This window comes from Sorex fumeus, unplaced genomic scaffold (genome assembly GCF_029834395.1).
Source record: "Sorex fumeus unplaced genomic scaffold, SorFum_2.1 ptg000081l, whole genome shotgun sequence".
Lineage (NCBI taxonomy): Eukaryota > Metazoa > Chordata > Mammalia > Eulipotyphla > Soricidae > Sorex > Sorex fumeus.
The window spans coordinates 10,303,139-10,319,538 of record NW_026606138.1 but is presented as its reverse complement, the minus strand read 5'-3'; the positions used below and the strand labels follow the sequence as shown (position 1 = coordinate 10,319,538).

The 16,400-nt window shown below is 49.6% G+C and overlaps 1 protein-coding gene across 2 annotated transcripts in view; it reads right to left on the bottom strand.

Annotated features, from left to right (window-relative positions):
- Nucleotides 1-11,054: 11,054 nt before the first annotated feature.
- The window catches only part of GNS (glucosamine (N-acetyl)-6-sulfatase), a 42,043-nt gene continuing 36,697 nt past the window's right edge, over nt 11,055-16,400 (bottom strand). The window contains exons 13-15 of one of the 2 annotated variants that reach the window (XR_008794806.1): nt 16,230-16,390; nt 12,929-14,106; nt 11,055-12,866 (exon numbers count right to left, since the gene is read on the bottom strand). Coding sequence is in view for 1 of the 2 variants with exons in the window: in XM_056130751.1 (XP_055986726.1) it covers nt 14,025-14,106; nt 16,230-16,390 (243 nt within the window). In the remaining variant the exon portion in view is untranslated. Of the gene's footprint in view, nt 14,107-16,229; nt 16,391-16,400 lie in introns of both variants that reach the window. The other variant, XM_056130751.1, reaches the window with a different exon arrangement.

Sequence of the window (16,400 nt, the reverse complement as noted above, 5' to 3'; positions counted from 1 at the left end):
AGAAGGCCATGAAGGCCAAAGAGTTTTTTTGTAAATCATTGCACAAATTCTTACGTTAAATTAAACTAAGCTATATTGTAATACTGTTTTCAATATGTGATGGTACAGGAGTGATGTTAAATGAAGGGGCCATTGTACTGCAAGGGAGCATTTTAAATCACAGAAGTAAAAAAGGTTATAATATTTATAATTTTTGATGAGTTTTAAGTTTATTTTTACAGGGAAGACTTATCTTTCCTAAAATTATTTCTGGAATGACAAATTGTTTCCATTATTAAAAATTGAAATGTTTGTTGGTGTCTCTGTGTTTCTGTTTATGATGAAAACCCAGATAAGAGAAGATTGCAGTTTCTTCTGCTGATCATGGGTCACAAAACCAGAAAGTGACAGCGTTCGGCGATGGAGGCTGGGGCCTCCCTGGCTATATTTAGGAGACCTGAGGGTCATCCCTTATGGTTCTCACCACCAGCCTGGCACCTCAGTAGCAAGGCCTGGGGACCCTGGGGTGCAGGGGATTGTACTGGAGTTGGTTACGTGCAGGGCAAGTGCCTGACCCCTGCTTAGCAGTCCGGATTCGGAATCTGATGGCTTCTACTGTGTCTGGGTGGGGCACAACACAAGTCTTCTGCATGTCATTTTTTCCTTTGCCTAATGTGTGGGCCTCATGTCTCTGTCTGAGGGTCTGCTACACAACATACTCCTGAAACAGTTGTTTGCATTCTCTAATGCACAGTTTAAAATGTAAAAGTTAAAGCGTGAATAGTTGAAAGCTATTTGTAATGTGGACTCCCTTTGCTTAATACTAAAATAGAACATTATATAGCACAGCGGGTAGGGCGTCTGCCTTGCACGCAGCCAACATGGCCGACCCGAGTTCGATTCCTTCGCCCCTCTCGGAGAGCCCGGCAAGCTACTGAGAGTATTCGATATGCCAGACACAGTAACAACAAAGTCTCCAATGGAGACGTTACTGGGCCCGCTCGAGCAAATCGATGATCAACGGGAGGGCCTTTACTTTACTTTACTTTACAGTTTCTTAGATGCTCCGTTTCTGCCGAGTGGTGCTCCGAGTGGTCTCCAGCACCACTTTCAGCATTTTCACACTTTGGTTAACTCGTGTGTGTGTGTGTGTGTGTGTGTGTGTGTGTGTGTATTGTGTGGCATATTCATATTCTGGTTAACTCATCTGTGTGTGTGTGTGTGTGTGTGTGTGTGTGTGTGTGTCTGTGTGTCTAGCAGTGAGTACTAGGTGCACCACGATTTTCTTACCTTTGGTGTATTTTTTTCTTTTTTATAATTTTATTTATTGAATCACCATGAGAGCAGTTACAAAGCTTTCGGGTTTAAGTCTTGGTCATACAATGATGAAACACCCATCCCTTCACACAGTGCCCATTCTCCACCACCAAAAACCCCAGTATGCCCCCCCATCCCAAATCCTCCCTCTACCTGTGGGGCAGATGACTTCCACATTAGTGTCTCTCTACTTTGATCACATTCAGTATTTTGGCACCAGACCCACCATTATTATTTGGGATTTTACCCCAACACTTAGATCTGCCAAAAAGGCAACAGGAGACAGTTTGTTTTCTATTGCTGATTATGAATAACATATGATGTCACACAGTTGCAGTAATGGCTGCACGATTTTGGAATTCTGAAATTTTAACAATTAAATCTGGAGGGATTTCCGCCAAAACCTGTTGGGTTCCGAGATTTGTTCTTGAGTCTCTGCGATCATGGCCATTAGGCAGCTTGATTAGGAGCCAGAGAGGCTATTCGTGGACGGCAGCTCGGGGTCTCGTTGGGGTGGGGAGGAAAGGGCCAGCTCCGCCCCTATTCCCGTGAGGCCCCGTGTGTCTCATCACTGCGGGCCCAAATCTGACTGTCCAGTGGCCTCTGGAGGATGGCGGCCACCAAGCCGCCAGGGGGAGTAGGCCAAGACACAAAAACATATTCCTGTCTGGGGTGGCCTGGCACTGGTAACCTACTTCAGGGATTGGTCGCATTTCTGCCAAAAGCCGCTGGGTTCTGAGATTTGTTTCTGAGTCTCTTGGATCATGGCCATTAAGCAGCTTGATCAGGAGCCAGAGAGGCCATTTGTGGGAGGCGACTCGGGGTCTCATTGGGGTAGGGAGGAAAGGTCCGCCCCCTCCCCCCCATTCCCTGACGCCCCATGTGCTCACTCATCACTGTGGGCCCAAACCTGACTATCCAATGGCCTCTGGAGGATGGCAGCCACCGAGCCGCCAAGGGAGAGTAGGTGGAGGGACAACACCCTTTCCCCCAAGGGTGGTTCGTTGCTGGTAACCCATTGCGGGGACCAGACATATCTCTGCCAAAAGCCGCTGGGTTCCAAGATTTGTCTCTGAGTCGCTGGGATCAAGGCCGTTAAGCAGTTCAGTCAGGAACCAGAGAGGCCTTGCCTCCAGTTAACACATAGCTGAGCCGGAGGTGGTTTGTGGGTGTGTCTCCCACATACCTAACTTTTGGCTGTTTACTTTCTTGGGTAAACTTGACCCCAAGTGGTTGGAGTCTGGCCAAAGGCACAGCAGCAATTTTGGGGTATCTGGAAGTCTGAAGGTGCCATTAGGCTGCTGATGCACCTTCGGTGTATTTTAAGAGGCTGGAGAGATAACTCAGTAGACTGAGAATGTGCACAGAGCCCTCATACACAACAAAATGACAAATGCTCTTTAAAACCAGGGGCCAGGAAGATGTCTCAGAAGGCCGGGACGTGTGCTGCAGGTGAGAGCTCTGGGTTTGTCTCCCATGGTCTGTTCGTCTGTCTGGGTTTGTCTGCATGGTCTCCCACACTGCTGACCTAGCCACGTACCGCTCCCCTCATCACCCTGCCCCCCAAAAAACACATCTACCTTTTTACTTTTTTTTTTTAGTGGGGTTGGGGTGTGAGGCCACTTTGGGGCTGCTTTCAGCTCTGTGGTGTGGGGTCATTCCTGGCAGGGGTCGGGCACATTAAGCCCTGCAACCATCTCTCCAGCCCCTTACAAAAATGCTAAACACATCTGTTAATATGAAACCTACATATCACACCCCCCCCCCCCCCCCCCGCTGCCACCTGTCACTTCGCTGCAGGCATTAGAACGCGTGTACAAATGTTTCTCTTTGCATAGAGAAGACCAGCTCATCCTTATTCTCAAGCCGGCCGTGGGCAAGTTTCTGCAACAGCACTGCCCCCTAGAGGTGCTGGCCAAGTAAACTGTCCAGACGATGGCTTGAGATGCTTTTTTGTTGACGTGGTGGTTGGAATCTAGTCAGGGTGCAGGAGGAAGGCTGTGGGATTTTTATCTCTTCGAAAGATTGAGCTCCAGTGCTGGAGGGGTAGTACAGGGAGGAAGGGGCTTGTCTTACACGTAGCCTTGCTTGTGCCCCATACCTCTGGCATCACATTGGTCCCCCGAGTACCACCAGGAGTGATCCCTGACATCAGAGTCTGGAGTCAAACCTGAGCACTGCTGGGGGTGGCCCCAAGCCCCACCCCATCCCTGACCTCACCAGAAAAGATTTTACTTCCGCCCCTTGTGGCACTCAAATGTCACATACCCCGCATTTGCTCCCAGGAAGCCAACCCGGGCTATGTGCTTTATCACCAAGCCGCATCACCAGCCCTTTAAAGTAAGTTTCTTAGGGCCATCGTCATCGTGCTGCAGGGAGGGCGTTCGCCTTCTATGCAGCCAACCTGGCTTTGATCCCTGACGCTACGTACAGTGCTCCAAAGCACTGTCAGGATTGATCCTTGAGCACAGAGCCAGGGATAAGCCCTTAGCCTGGCTGGATGTGACCACCCCCCAGCGAACTAATTTTTATAAATAAAAATAAAATTTAAAACTTTTATTTGCTGTTGTTCACAGTAACTCCCTATGTTGAATATCCCAACACCAATCCCACCACCACTACTACATCTTCCCACTAAAAATAAATATCTTAGGGTCCAGAGTGATAGTACAGCTGGTAGGGCACTTGTCTTGCTTGTAGCTTCCCCAGTCATACGTCAGGATTCCATGCCAGTTGCTGGGGAATGTGGGCCTGACAGTTAAGTGCTTGGGCCTGTGGATTTGTAGCAGTGTTGGGGTTCCTGGGGGCCTCACCCAGAGGTGCTGAAGGCTGCCAGGGGACACCGTGGCGCCTCAAACTCGGGGTTTCTATATGCAAAGCGTGCACCAGCCCTCCGAGCCAGCTGCCTGGCTCTAAACAAATACTTTTATGTTGCAAGATCAGTTCTTAAGAATTACATACCGGGGAAAAAAAAAATAAGAATTATATACCGGGGGCTGGAGTGATAGTACAGTGGGTAGAGCGTTTGCCATGCATGTTGCCCACCCAGGTTTGATCCCCAGTGTCCTGTATCGTCCCCCAAGCACTGTCAGGAGTAATTCCTGAGTGCAGAGTCAGGAGTAACCCCTGTGCATCGCTGGATGTGATCCAAAAAGAAAAAAAAAAAGAATTACATACTGGGGGCTGGAGCACTAGTACAGCTGGTAGGGCGTTTGCCTTGCATGTGGCCAGCCTGGGTTTGATCTCCTGCATCCCGTGTGGTTCCCCAAGCACCACCAGGAGTAACCCCTGAGCATCACTAGGTATGACCCAAAAAGCTGGAGGCGGGGAGAGGGGAATGATACACTGTACTTAAAAGTCAGTTAAATGATTCTAATTAGATGTTGGGCTGGAGCAATAGCACAGCGGTAGGGCGTTTGCCTTGCACGCAGCCAACATGGCCGACCCGAGTTCGATTCCTCCGCCCCTCTCGGAGAGCCCTGCAAGCTACCGAGAGTATCTCGCCCGCACGGCAGAGCCTGGCAAGCTCCCCGTGACGTATTCGATATGCCAAACACAGTAACAATAAAGTCTCCAATGGAGACGTTACTGGGTCCGCTTGAGCAATTAGATGTTAGAGTTTGTTTCAGAAGTATGGAAATTCTTATACTTTTTTTTTTCTTTTTGGGTCACACCAGCTCAGGGGTCACTCCTGGCCCTTCACTCAGGAATTACTCCTGGCAGTGCTGGGGGACCATATGGGATGCAGGGATCGAATCTGGGTTGGCCACGTGCAAGGCAAACGCCCTACCCGCTGTGCTATTGCTCCAGCCCAACATGGAAATTCTTTATAGTTCTGGCTATTGGCAGCATTTTTGAGAATGGAAGGAACCTTCTGCAGCAAATTCAGAGCCTGTATTCAGCCAGCGGCAGCTTCCACCCACAGCACACGTGGCGTCATTCTCTGTCACACCTCCTTAGAGCTGTGTCCACAACAGTCCTGTCTTCCTAACAGGCTGGAGGGGAGGGGTACCCGTAAACTCATTTTTAAATTTTTTATTTCCTCCCACTTTATTTAAACTAAACCTTGGTTTCCATATACTAATTGGGTCATTTTAAGTTTTGTAGAAAACGTGTCAAGCCAAAATATGGAATAGGGAGGCTGGGGGGTGGGATACAGTCAAGAGGAAGCCCCCAGTGAGGCACCTCCTCTCTGACCCACACTTGTACCCGAGCATGGGGGGGGGGGGGATGGCAGGGATCTCACCCACACATGCCAAGGCCAGAGACTGAGGAAGCCTGGGGGTCGGGGCTCTTGGGGTACGGCTGGTGGGCTACAGAGGCCCCCACAAGGGCACTCGGCAACAGGGTTCCAGCTCAGATTCCAGACCAGGATACCATCCACGGAGGCAAGCAGATGCAGAGGGACAGGGCCAGCACACTGACCAGGCATTGAGGGGCATTGAAGTGAGTCGCCTTCACTTTACAAAGTACCGGGGAGGAGCCTAGAACCCCCAGATTACACTGTATAATAATTTCACAAGCATCTGAAGTTTTGTATGCACATCCTTCGTACATTACCCAAGAAGTCAAAGCTTCGGAAGGAATCCACTTATAATTTTATTTTAAAATTTTATTTAATTTTAAATTTTAACTTCAAATTAAATTTTCAATTATTAATTTGTAGTTTTTAAGAATTTCTTAATTTTAATCTGATTCTTTATTTGGTTGTTGGGACAGGCCCAGCAAGTGCTCAAGACTTAATCTTAGCTCTGTGTTTGGGGCTCTCACCCAGAGTTACTCTGGGGACCATATAAGACAAATGCTCTACTCCTAACCCACGGCGCCAGCTCATCCCTATTTCTTTTCTTTTCTTTTCTTTTCTTTATTTTTAAATATTTTATTGATTTGTTTGCTTTTTGGGTCACATCCAGCGATGCACAGGGGTTACTCCTGGTTCGTGCACTCAGGAATTACTCCTTGCCGTGCTCGGGGGAACATACGGGATGCTGGGAATCGAACCTGGGTCGGGCCGCGTGCAAGGCAAACGCCCTACCCGCTGTGCTATCACTCCAGCCCCAGCTAGCCTCAGCTATTTCTTTTCTTTTAATTTGGCTTCTTTTTTTTTGGCGATGCTCAGAGGAATTACTCTGCACTCAGGAGCATTCCTTGCAGTGCTCAAGGAACCGTATAGGATGCCGGGACTGGACACAGGTTGCTTATGTGGATTCAGTTTCCAAGTAGATTATTTCCATGTACAAGGCAAGTACCCTATTCACTGTGCTATCGGTCTGGCCCAGAGTCTACTCCTTTTTCTTTAAAAAATTCGGGAGGCTGGAGAGATAGTAAAGCGGGTAGGATGCCAGCCTTGCACACAGCCAACCCAGGTTCAATTCCCTACATCCCATATGGAACACCGTCAGGAGTAATTCCTAAATGCAGGGTCAGGCATAACACTGGGTGTGGCCCACAAAGAAAAAATACTTATAGGCTGCGGGAAGAGATCACAGTGGTGAAGGCTCTTTCATGCAGCCCACTCTGGTTTCGTCCCTGAATGGCATGTGGTCCAAGCAATACCAGTTGTAATCCGAGCACTGAGCCAAGAGGAAGCCCTAATGAGCCCCACCAGATATAGCCCCAAAACAGAAACAATTTTTTTTTTTAAATTTTGGTGTTTTCCATTGCTATCGATTTGATGCCTAGTGACACATGCAACACTTGTGTTCTCCCAACCCCATGGGTCACTATAATCTTCAATGTAAGAATAATTTGCTGTGTAGGTTTTTACCGCTCAATTCTTTTGTACATTAGAAATCTCTGCTTAAAACTCAACCAATATGGGCTGGAGCAATAGCAAAGCGGGTAGGGCGTTTGCCTTGCACGCAGCCGACCTGGGTTCGATTCCCAGCATCCCATATGGTCCCCTGAGCACCTCCAGGGGTGACTCCTGAGTGCAGAGCCAGGAGTAATCCCTGTGCATCGCCGGGTGTGACCCAAAAAGCAAAGAAAAAAAAAACCCTCAACCTGCATATTTGAGTTGGAGTTTTCTTTTATAAATATTAACGTGAAGTGTCATGACTAGTCTAAAAAGAAAAACGTAAGACAGGAGAAAGGGCCTAAGGGCTGGGGTACATGCTTTGCATGAAGGAAGTCCAGGTTTGAACCCCAGCACCATTTGATTCCCTGAGCACTGAGCTAGGAGTAGCTACTGAGCACTTCCAGATGTGCCCCCCCAAAAAAAACCCCACCTCATTTACTAGCTTATTAACCACCGTTTCAGATTAATTAGGCTATAGAATAAATATGCTTTTTGTTTCTGGGATACGTCCTGTGATGCTTATTATAGGCTCGGTGCTCAGGGGATCATGCAGTGCCAGAGATCAAATTCAGGCCTCCCACAAAGTGTGTGTGCCAGCCAGTTGAGCTGTCGCTCTGGCCCTAAATATATATCTCAATATATGAAATTATTTTGCTTAAAAAAAGAGGGGGAGTCCCTGATGTTGCTAACTTCTGAAAAACTTGCCAAATGACAAATGGTGCTTAGAAATGCCAATTTTTAAGTTCCTTCTGGAATTTCCAGGTTAGTATTCGTAGCACAGAGCTTAATCCATGTGGCCAGTTCTATGCTAACTTAGTAAAGTTACAGTTTTCTCCCTGGGGTGTCTTAATTTTGACACAAATTATTAATCCAGGAATGGAAAGGTGACATTACTAGAGTTTATAAACTTGGTATGTCCATATTTTAGGTGCTTGGACTGAAATGCTTCCTTAAAAATTACTCTTAAGAGTTTCTACTCCTGGGGCTGGAGTGATATAGCACAGCGGGTAGGGTGTTTGCCTTGCACGTAGCCGACCCAGGTTCGATTCCCAGCATCCCATATGGTCCCCTGAGCACTGCCAGGGGTAATTCTGAGTGCAGAGCCAGGAGTAACCCCTGTGCATTGCCGGGTGTGACCCAAAAAGCAAAAAAAAAAAAAAAAAAAAAAGGGTTTCTACTACTGGCATCTGGCTAAGCACTTAGTCTGAATGCAGCTGACTGGCTTCTATTCGGGGCACTGCTTATGGCCCGCAAGCACCACCAGGGGGCACTTCTGAGCACAGAACCGGCTTTATGCGTTGAGCTCTTCCAGGTGTGACCCAGTCCCTGCTCCCCGCAAGTACACAGTACAAAAATATTTATTGTTAAAAATTTGGTCATAATCTCTGCTTTGCCCCTTCTCTTTTCCAGCCAACTTCCTGGTACTGATTGTAGGCCTATTAAAGAACTCTGTGATGTCTGTATTCTCATAATCATTCTTCAACCTTTCATTTTCACTTGCTCTTTACACAAGAAGAAATGTATGAGTACCAAGTGTTTTTAATTGAACAAATATTTATACCCTGCCCACACCAGCTGCTTGCCTAACCTCAGGTCCTAAGGAGCACTGCATTACCAGTTTCTGTTTCTATAGTGTGTTTCTGCTGCTTACTCACTGTGTCAACACTAAAATTCACTGTAAGCATTAGCTGGGATGCAGTTTCCAAAAGGGAAACCTCCACACAGGAAGGGTTTGATTAATCTGGGTCAGAGCCAGCACAGCGATAGGGCGCATCTAAGCTGGGCTCCGCACGTCCCTAAGCATGGCGGTGGCCTTGCAAGTGTCGGGTCCAAAGGGCCCTCGCATGCAGCCAGCAGCCTGGTTTGCCCAAGTATTGCTGGAGTGGCTGGGAGCCTCCAGGCCCAACTCCAACTCTTCCCCCACCACCTCACGCTGGCAGTGATAGGGGACTGGGGTAGGGGGCGGGGGTACACACATGGGCCACCGTGATGACCAGCACTGCATCTTCCTAGGGACGGTACTTGCACACACTTGTCTGGCTAGAATCGCACTCTGCAGATGGGGCAGTGCTGGGCACCCAGCTCTCCACCTCAGGCCTGCAAGGCCAGCCCCGCCCCCTCTCAGCCTTTCCAAACTCATGCTCAGGGAAGGAAAGAGTTAAAAGCAAAAGCAAAAATCCAAGATTCTCAGGGGTGCCAGAGATCAGCACAGGAGTTAAAAGATGCTTACCTTGCATTTGGGTTTACTCTCCAACACCACATGGTCCTCTGAGCACTGCTGGGTGTGGTCCACGAATTTCCTTGCTCCCTCCCCGCTCCCTAATTCTAGGGTTAACTGCAAGCCCAGGGAATCGCCAGTGCTTCCTCTTGCAGCCATTCACCACCCAGCTCATCACTGGCAGGCAGAGTCAGCGCTCAGAATTAAGGGCGAGGGCAAGAGCTCCTTCACGCCACAAGAGTGGCTTCAAAACCAGAAGACGGGTTTTCTCCAGTAAACGTTTTGGAGCCTGTCTTTGAAATCCTGACTCTGAGGTGCTTTGTGAGTATGAGGAAAAGCTGTAGGTATGTCACTGTATGTCACTGTCCTCCCGTTGTTCATCGATTTGCTCGAGCGGGCCCAGTAACGTTAGAGACTTTTGTTGTTACTGTGTTTGGCATCTTGAATACATCACAGGTAACTTGCCAGCTCTCTGCCATGCGGGCGAGATACTCTCGGTAGCTTGCCAGGCTCTCTGAGAGGGGCGGAGGAATCGAACTCGGGTCGGCCATGTTGGGTGCGTGCAAGGCAAACGCCCTACCGCTGTGCTATCGCTCCAGCCCAGATACTCTCGGTAGCTTGCCAGGCACTCCGAGAGGGGCGGAGGAATCGAACTCGAGTCGGCCATGTTGGCTGCGTGCAAGGCAAATGCCCTACCGCTGTGCTGCTGTAGGTAGCATCATTAAATACGAATTCGAACATAAACATTTAGTTCTGATTTTGGGGCTACACCCAGTGATGCTCAGGGGCTACTCCTCGGTGCTTATCTTCTTAGTATTTGGTTTCTCTAGTTGGCCCTCGGAGTTCTGAGGAGGGGCCTTTTCAACAGTGCCCTGAGATCTGGGAGCCACTCCAAAGTACTCACCCAGGATACGCAAGTGCAGCAGTGAACATGGGCCTGATGGTTTGGTGCTCACACCCTGTAGGGTGGAGCTTTGTATGGTGTCTCCAGGGGCCAGTCAGTACCAGGGAGCAAACTCGGGGCCTGCTCAAGCAAGGCATGTGCTCCCTTCCTCTTCCTGGCTTTGGGCAACTCATGAGGGAAATTGGCAAACAGTGACCTGCTTTGTTGGAACAAAGCCATGGGCTGTTATGCTACCGCGGTGCAACAGCTCACTGGCCAGCACCCTGGACTCTGGACTTCCCCCTTCAGACAGGCGCTTATCACCCCCATTGTGAAATCCCTGAGCACATGACACCCGGGCAATCAGAGAAGCTTAGCTTATCTGCATTCCAGTTTCCAAGAGTTTTTTTTCCTCCAAAGTAATAAACGCATGAAGATTTGTCAGGATCTATCCCCTGGTGTTCCTTCAGGAACAGAGGTCAGCAGGAACTACCTGAAAGCGATCTGGGCCGAGGCTCAGCACCACAGGAGGTCGGGGCTGGCTCTAGGGCCAGATGGGCAGTGAAGGCATCGAACGGCACCAAGCAAGCATCTGGTCAGCTTCTGCTCGCTGCATTTGCCATTGCTCTAAATTTTCTTGGAGCAAGTAATGTAAATTTATTTTATGCCACCCACGGGGGCACGCGGGGGAGGGGGAGCTGGGGTGGGTGGGGAGGAAACTGTGGCCATGGGTGGAGGGAGGGTCGCACTGGTGCTGGGATTGGTATTGGGACATCGTATGTCTGGAACAACTGTATCAGGAGTAACTAACTGCAGATCATGGTGATGTAATATTTTTTTTAAAAAAATGACTCCTGGTGGACTGAAATGAAAGACACATTTCCACTAGAACAGAAATCCTTTTTTTTTAATTCATTGAAAAGTGCAGCAGTGAACAGGGTCCTTTGAAGGGCACTTTCTGAGTCAAATGACTGGTGACAAAGAGCCAGAGCAGAAAGAAAAAACCTCTTAGGAACAGACGGTGCAGACAGGAATCATACACTCAGCGGGCCCCTCAGTGGCGGGAAACGGAAGAACCCAGTTCCCCACTCTAATCCCACTGACGGAGCAGCTGAAATACCCTTTGCTTTCTCTAATGAAGGATCCAGGACAATTTGTCTTTCTTTTTTTAAAAAAAAAAGCACTTATCCTTTAGAGACTTAAAAATTAGTAACATTTCTCATTTAGGTATAACTTCCATGGCTATCATTCATTAGTCTTTTGTACAAAAAAATTCTAGTATTCACTGGGGCTAGAATAACAGTCCAGCGGGTAGGATGCTTGCTCTGCATACGGCTGACCTGGATTTGATCCCTGGAACCCCAGATGGTCCCCAAGTCTTGCCAGGAGTGACCCCGGAGCACAGAGCTAGGAGTAAACCTGACTACCGCTGGGTGTAGCCCCTCGAATCCTGAAACAAAAAAACCCTAGTATTTTCAATTAAAACATACTTGCATCAGCACCACTGGTCACATTCAAAGATGGTCAAATGTTGTTTCCTACTTTATAAGTTTAGTTGAGGGAAAACTATAAGAACTCTTGACAAGGCAAAAATTTATTCATTCCTATGGCCTCTGTTCACGCCTAATGATTATACAGTTTTCTATGTATAGAAAAGGACATTGACAGATAAGAACCCGGCCTTTTACGAAGGGAAAATCATCGCAATTCAAACTAGCACTTTTCAAACAGGGCTCTTGTCGTGGTCCCTTATCTATAGTCAGACATGCTGAGTCCATTAACTGAGGGCCCCTGTCCGATTGTGATCCAAGCACAGATCCAGAACAAAGTCAGTTCAGGTGAAAACTTGGAGGTTGTGCAGAAGGTAGGTAGGAGGGGTGCACGGCAGGGGGCTGTCGGCAGGGAGCTGGGTCCCCCTTATGGCTTTATCTGCTTTTGGGAACCAGCATCATGGAACTGAGCAACAGGACAAGACCTGGTGAAAGTTGGCTTCTTTTTATTTGGGCATAACTGGTAAACTTTTATGAATGTGGAAGCTGAATGTTGACTGATGAATGTTAAGAGTTAAAAGTGTCAGACGAAGCGCACATCATATTCAACGCTGTAGTCGGCTTTTAGTTCTGGAAGTCCTGGGACTGAGTTCCCTAAGACATTCAGACACAGGTGTTTGTCTCGGTTGCCCTTCCCATGCCTCTGGGCCCCGCTTCAGTTACTGAGCGTGCATGAGGTAAAGGAATATCCCCGATGGCTACTAACCAACATGGCTCTGCGATGCCAGAGCAAAGTCACTGACGGCCATGTCTACAAAGTACTTAAGGCTCAACCAAAGACCTTCACTAAAGCTACAATCACTGCTGAGGTAACAGGTGGTACCACAACACTTCCTCCTCCCTGCGGGTCCCACTATCAGTGAGCCTGATGTGAAGAAAATAGTGGAAAAGGGAAAAAAAAAAATCTTTGCCAAGGAATACAACTGAACGAAACAAACAAAAAAAGTGTTTTTAAACTACACCCAGGGGTACTTCAGGAGACCAGTGGGGTGCCAGGGATTGAACCCAGGTCAGCTGCATGCAAGGCAAGCGCCCTACCCCTGTACTAATGTGTCTAGTTTTGTTTTGGAACCACACCCAGCAGTGCTCAGGGGTTACTCCCAGCTCTGCACATAGGTATCACTCCTGGTGGTGCTTGGGGGAGCTTAATGGATGCTGGGAATAAAATCCAAGTGGGCTTGCACCCCTTGTTTGTTTTTTTAAAGCAGGGAAGAAACCTCAGCAAGATCTGGTTTTGACAGAACAGTGACTGGGACCCATATTCTACAGGGGCTCTACAGAAGTCCTCTGAAAGGGGAGGATGAGGGAGGGTTTTCTCTCCTGGTTGGTACTCTGCATCAATTCTCGGAAATTTTTACATCTTACAACAAAGAGTATCAGCCACACAGAATCAAAACATCTTCACATATGGGACCCACACCCAGCTTCCTGTTGGACAGGAAGTTCCTCCCAAGTGCAGCCCTTCATCCTGTCAACTTCATCCAGAGAGCTGGTGGGCAGAGGCCTTCAGAAAAACAACCTTCACCTTACCATTGGGAGCTTTTATTTATTTATATATATATTTTTTAAAAAAAAAACCTCTGCTGCCATACTGGGTAACTAACTTTAGATCTCAAAGGCGAGAAGAGATGTTCCTTCCTGCTCCATGACACGTTGGTGTCAGCACTGCACCAGTCCCGTATTCAGAAAATGAAACCAAAAATTACCAGCTTGGTGACATGTTTTGAATCCGTTTGGAACCTCACACTGCCAGAGAGGTTATATAAACAATGTATTTCTATGAACTGTACCGCCTCTGGACCATGGTTCCAGGAAGCCACGATTCCGCTGCTCGAATGGTTGGTTCTTCTTTAAGCCATGTGTGAGGTTAGTACTTGGGAAGAGGGAACAGCTCAGTCGGAAACGCTATGAGGCTCCGTGAGGTCAGGTCAGGCTGTACAACCAAAACACTCCTCCTGCCACTCAGTATTGCCATTTATCTGACTGCTTTACAAGCTCACACCACACGCGGAGCATCGGGGACTGTGGTCACGGGACAGAAAGGGGGAAACAAAGAGCTCGGGGCAGCAGGAGCAGCCGAGAGGGGACCCCGGCATCTGCTCCTGCCCCAGGGCGGAGTTCACAGTTTAACACATTGCACAGGAAGTCGCTGATGGGGCTGCGCGCTCCCACGGGACTCACACACAGCCAGTCGGGACGCTCCTCTGGCCGCGGGCTTGCAGATTAGATACAGACAGGACTATCATCACTTCATCAGCAGAGGCGGCAGGGATCCGACCGCTACAGAAGATGCTTTGAAAACCTCCGAGTCCTGATACTGCCCTGATTGCTGCTGAACATGAGGCGAGGGTTGAACCTGTATCTGGGAGGGGAAAACCAGACCGCAAGGTTATCTCCAGGTTATGGAGGGAGCAACGCAGCCACCCAGGGGCGTGCATCGGTGGGGCGGAACAGGAGCGCTTACGAGCGGAGGGCCGTGTCTGGCATGGGCCAGCAGCCCATCACGCAGCAGAGAGGCAGAGAGGAAGCGAGCAGTCTTGGGGTGCTGAAAGAAGGCAAGATCTGAAGGACTCCCATTATGGAGGAGTCTAGAGTTTGCCCAAAGCCCTGCCATTATTTCAGAGTTAATTTCTTTTCCCTTTGGTTTTGTTTTTTGGGGCACATCTGGTTAGTGCTCAGGGCTTACTCCTGGCTGTGCTCAGGGATGACTCTTGGTGGTGCTGCTTGTCAAGCAAGTGCCCTTACCTGCTCCAGCCCCAGAATTTCTTCCTTCAGCTAAGACTGTGGTGGGGAGGAGTGTAGGCATACTCCTCAGACACTCCTGGTGGCGCTCAGAGGACCTCTGAGGTCCACCCAGAGCTAGACACGTGTAAGGCGAGTGCCCTACATGCTATCTATCCCTCCAGCAGCAGGAAATGCTCATCTCCCTCAACACTCAAACCATGCCTTGGTGCGCTCCAGAGACTAGTTTCAGGACATTAACTTCCACCTTCCACCTCCAGATACCCAGATCTTCTGTGTCCAGTGCTCACTGTGGGCTCAGTGCATGAAGGTGGGATGAGCAGACCCACACAGATCAGTCCCACGTGTTCAGAGACCACGACCGGTCATTTTACAGCAAAAGGGTCCTATTTCTGCTCTGCTTAGCTTTTAGTTTTGGGGTCCCACTGGTGGAGCTGGCAGCCCCTCCCAGCTGCTCTGACGTTTGGGGGTCACTCCCAGGAGTCAGCAGGGAAGGGGATCAAACCCAGGGCCCTTTGCATGATCTCCCCACTCCAGGATTACATTCTTTTTTTTTTCCTTTTTTTTTGGCTCAGAGGCTACTCCTGGCTCAGCTCTCAAGGGATCCTTCCTGGTAGTGCTCCAGGGGCCAGGTGGGATGCCGAGGATCAAACCCGGGTTGGCTGCATGCTAGGTAAGCCCCACTGCTGACACACTTTTCCTGCTCTAACTGGGACTGGGAACGCTGGGTAGCCTCTTCATGGGAAAAGACCAAGAACTTTCCAGCAGCTTCAGTCAGGACCACTCCTCCCCTCTCCCTCGAAGAGAAAAGAAATAATCCCTCCCCGGTCAAAGTCTGATTTCCCCGATTCTCCAGCAGCTTTGGCACCCGCAGTGCTGAGCAGGAGCTGGGGGAATGGGGGGTGGGCACAGATGCTGCCTGTCAGGTGTGCGGAGGCCTGGGTCCCCCACGGGATGAATGGCTGCGGCTGCTCAGGCGCCGGATACACTCCTGACCAGCGAGCAGCCGCGTCTGGGGAGGCATGGGCTCCTGGAAAGGGCCAGGGAAGGTGGGTCTTCTCTAAACTTTCTCATTATTATTATTGGGAAGGGCTGGAGCGATAGCAGTGTGGGTAGGGCGTTTGCCTTGCACGCAGCCAACATGGCCGACCCGAGTTCGATTCCTCCGCCCCTCTCGGAGAGCCCGGCAAGCTACAGAGAGTATCTCGCCCGCACAGCAAAGCCTGGCAAGCTATCCCTGACGTATTCGATATGCCAAACACAGTAACAACAAGTCTCACAATGGAGACATTACTGGGCCCGCTCGAGCAAATCGATGAGCAACGGGAGGACAGTGACAGTGACAGAGATTATTGGGAAAGACGAGGAAGGAGAGGCTGCTAATATCCCAGGGCTGGGATGAATAGAGACGTTACTGGTGCCTGCTCAATGAACAGTGGGATGACAGCAATACAGTGGTATTTTCAAGCAGCCCCAAGTGTTACCAGTACAATCAAGTGGCACCACAAGGCTCGAGGCAGGGAAGGGGGCAAAGAGGCCCTGCAGTGTGGAGGCGAGCAAGCTGAGGCTCTGGGACACAGGTCAGGGTTCGAGCAGGGTTTCCAAGCTTCTCTACCCAGCACCACGGCCAGGACAGGTTTGCGGCTCCCCAGCCAGGGGCGACAGACAGGAGTCCCACCCCAGCTCCCTAGCACAGCCGCTAGACACACGCGGCAAAGCTCTCCAAGAAAGCAGGCAGCTTACCCAGGGTCGAAGACCCCTGGAGTGCGGCAGGTGGGTCCCGAGCAGGACTGCAGCATCATGAGCCGGTAGTTCATCTTCCCTAGCAGCTCCGGGTCTATGCTTTTGGCAATGTTGGTGATCTGGTGTGGGTCTGCGGTCAGGTTATAGACTTCCACAAACACCTACAGGACG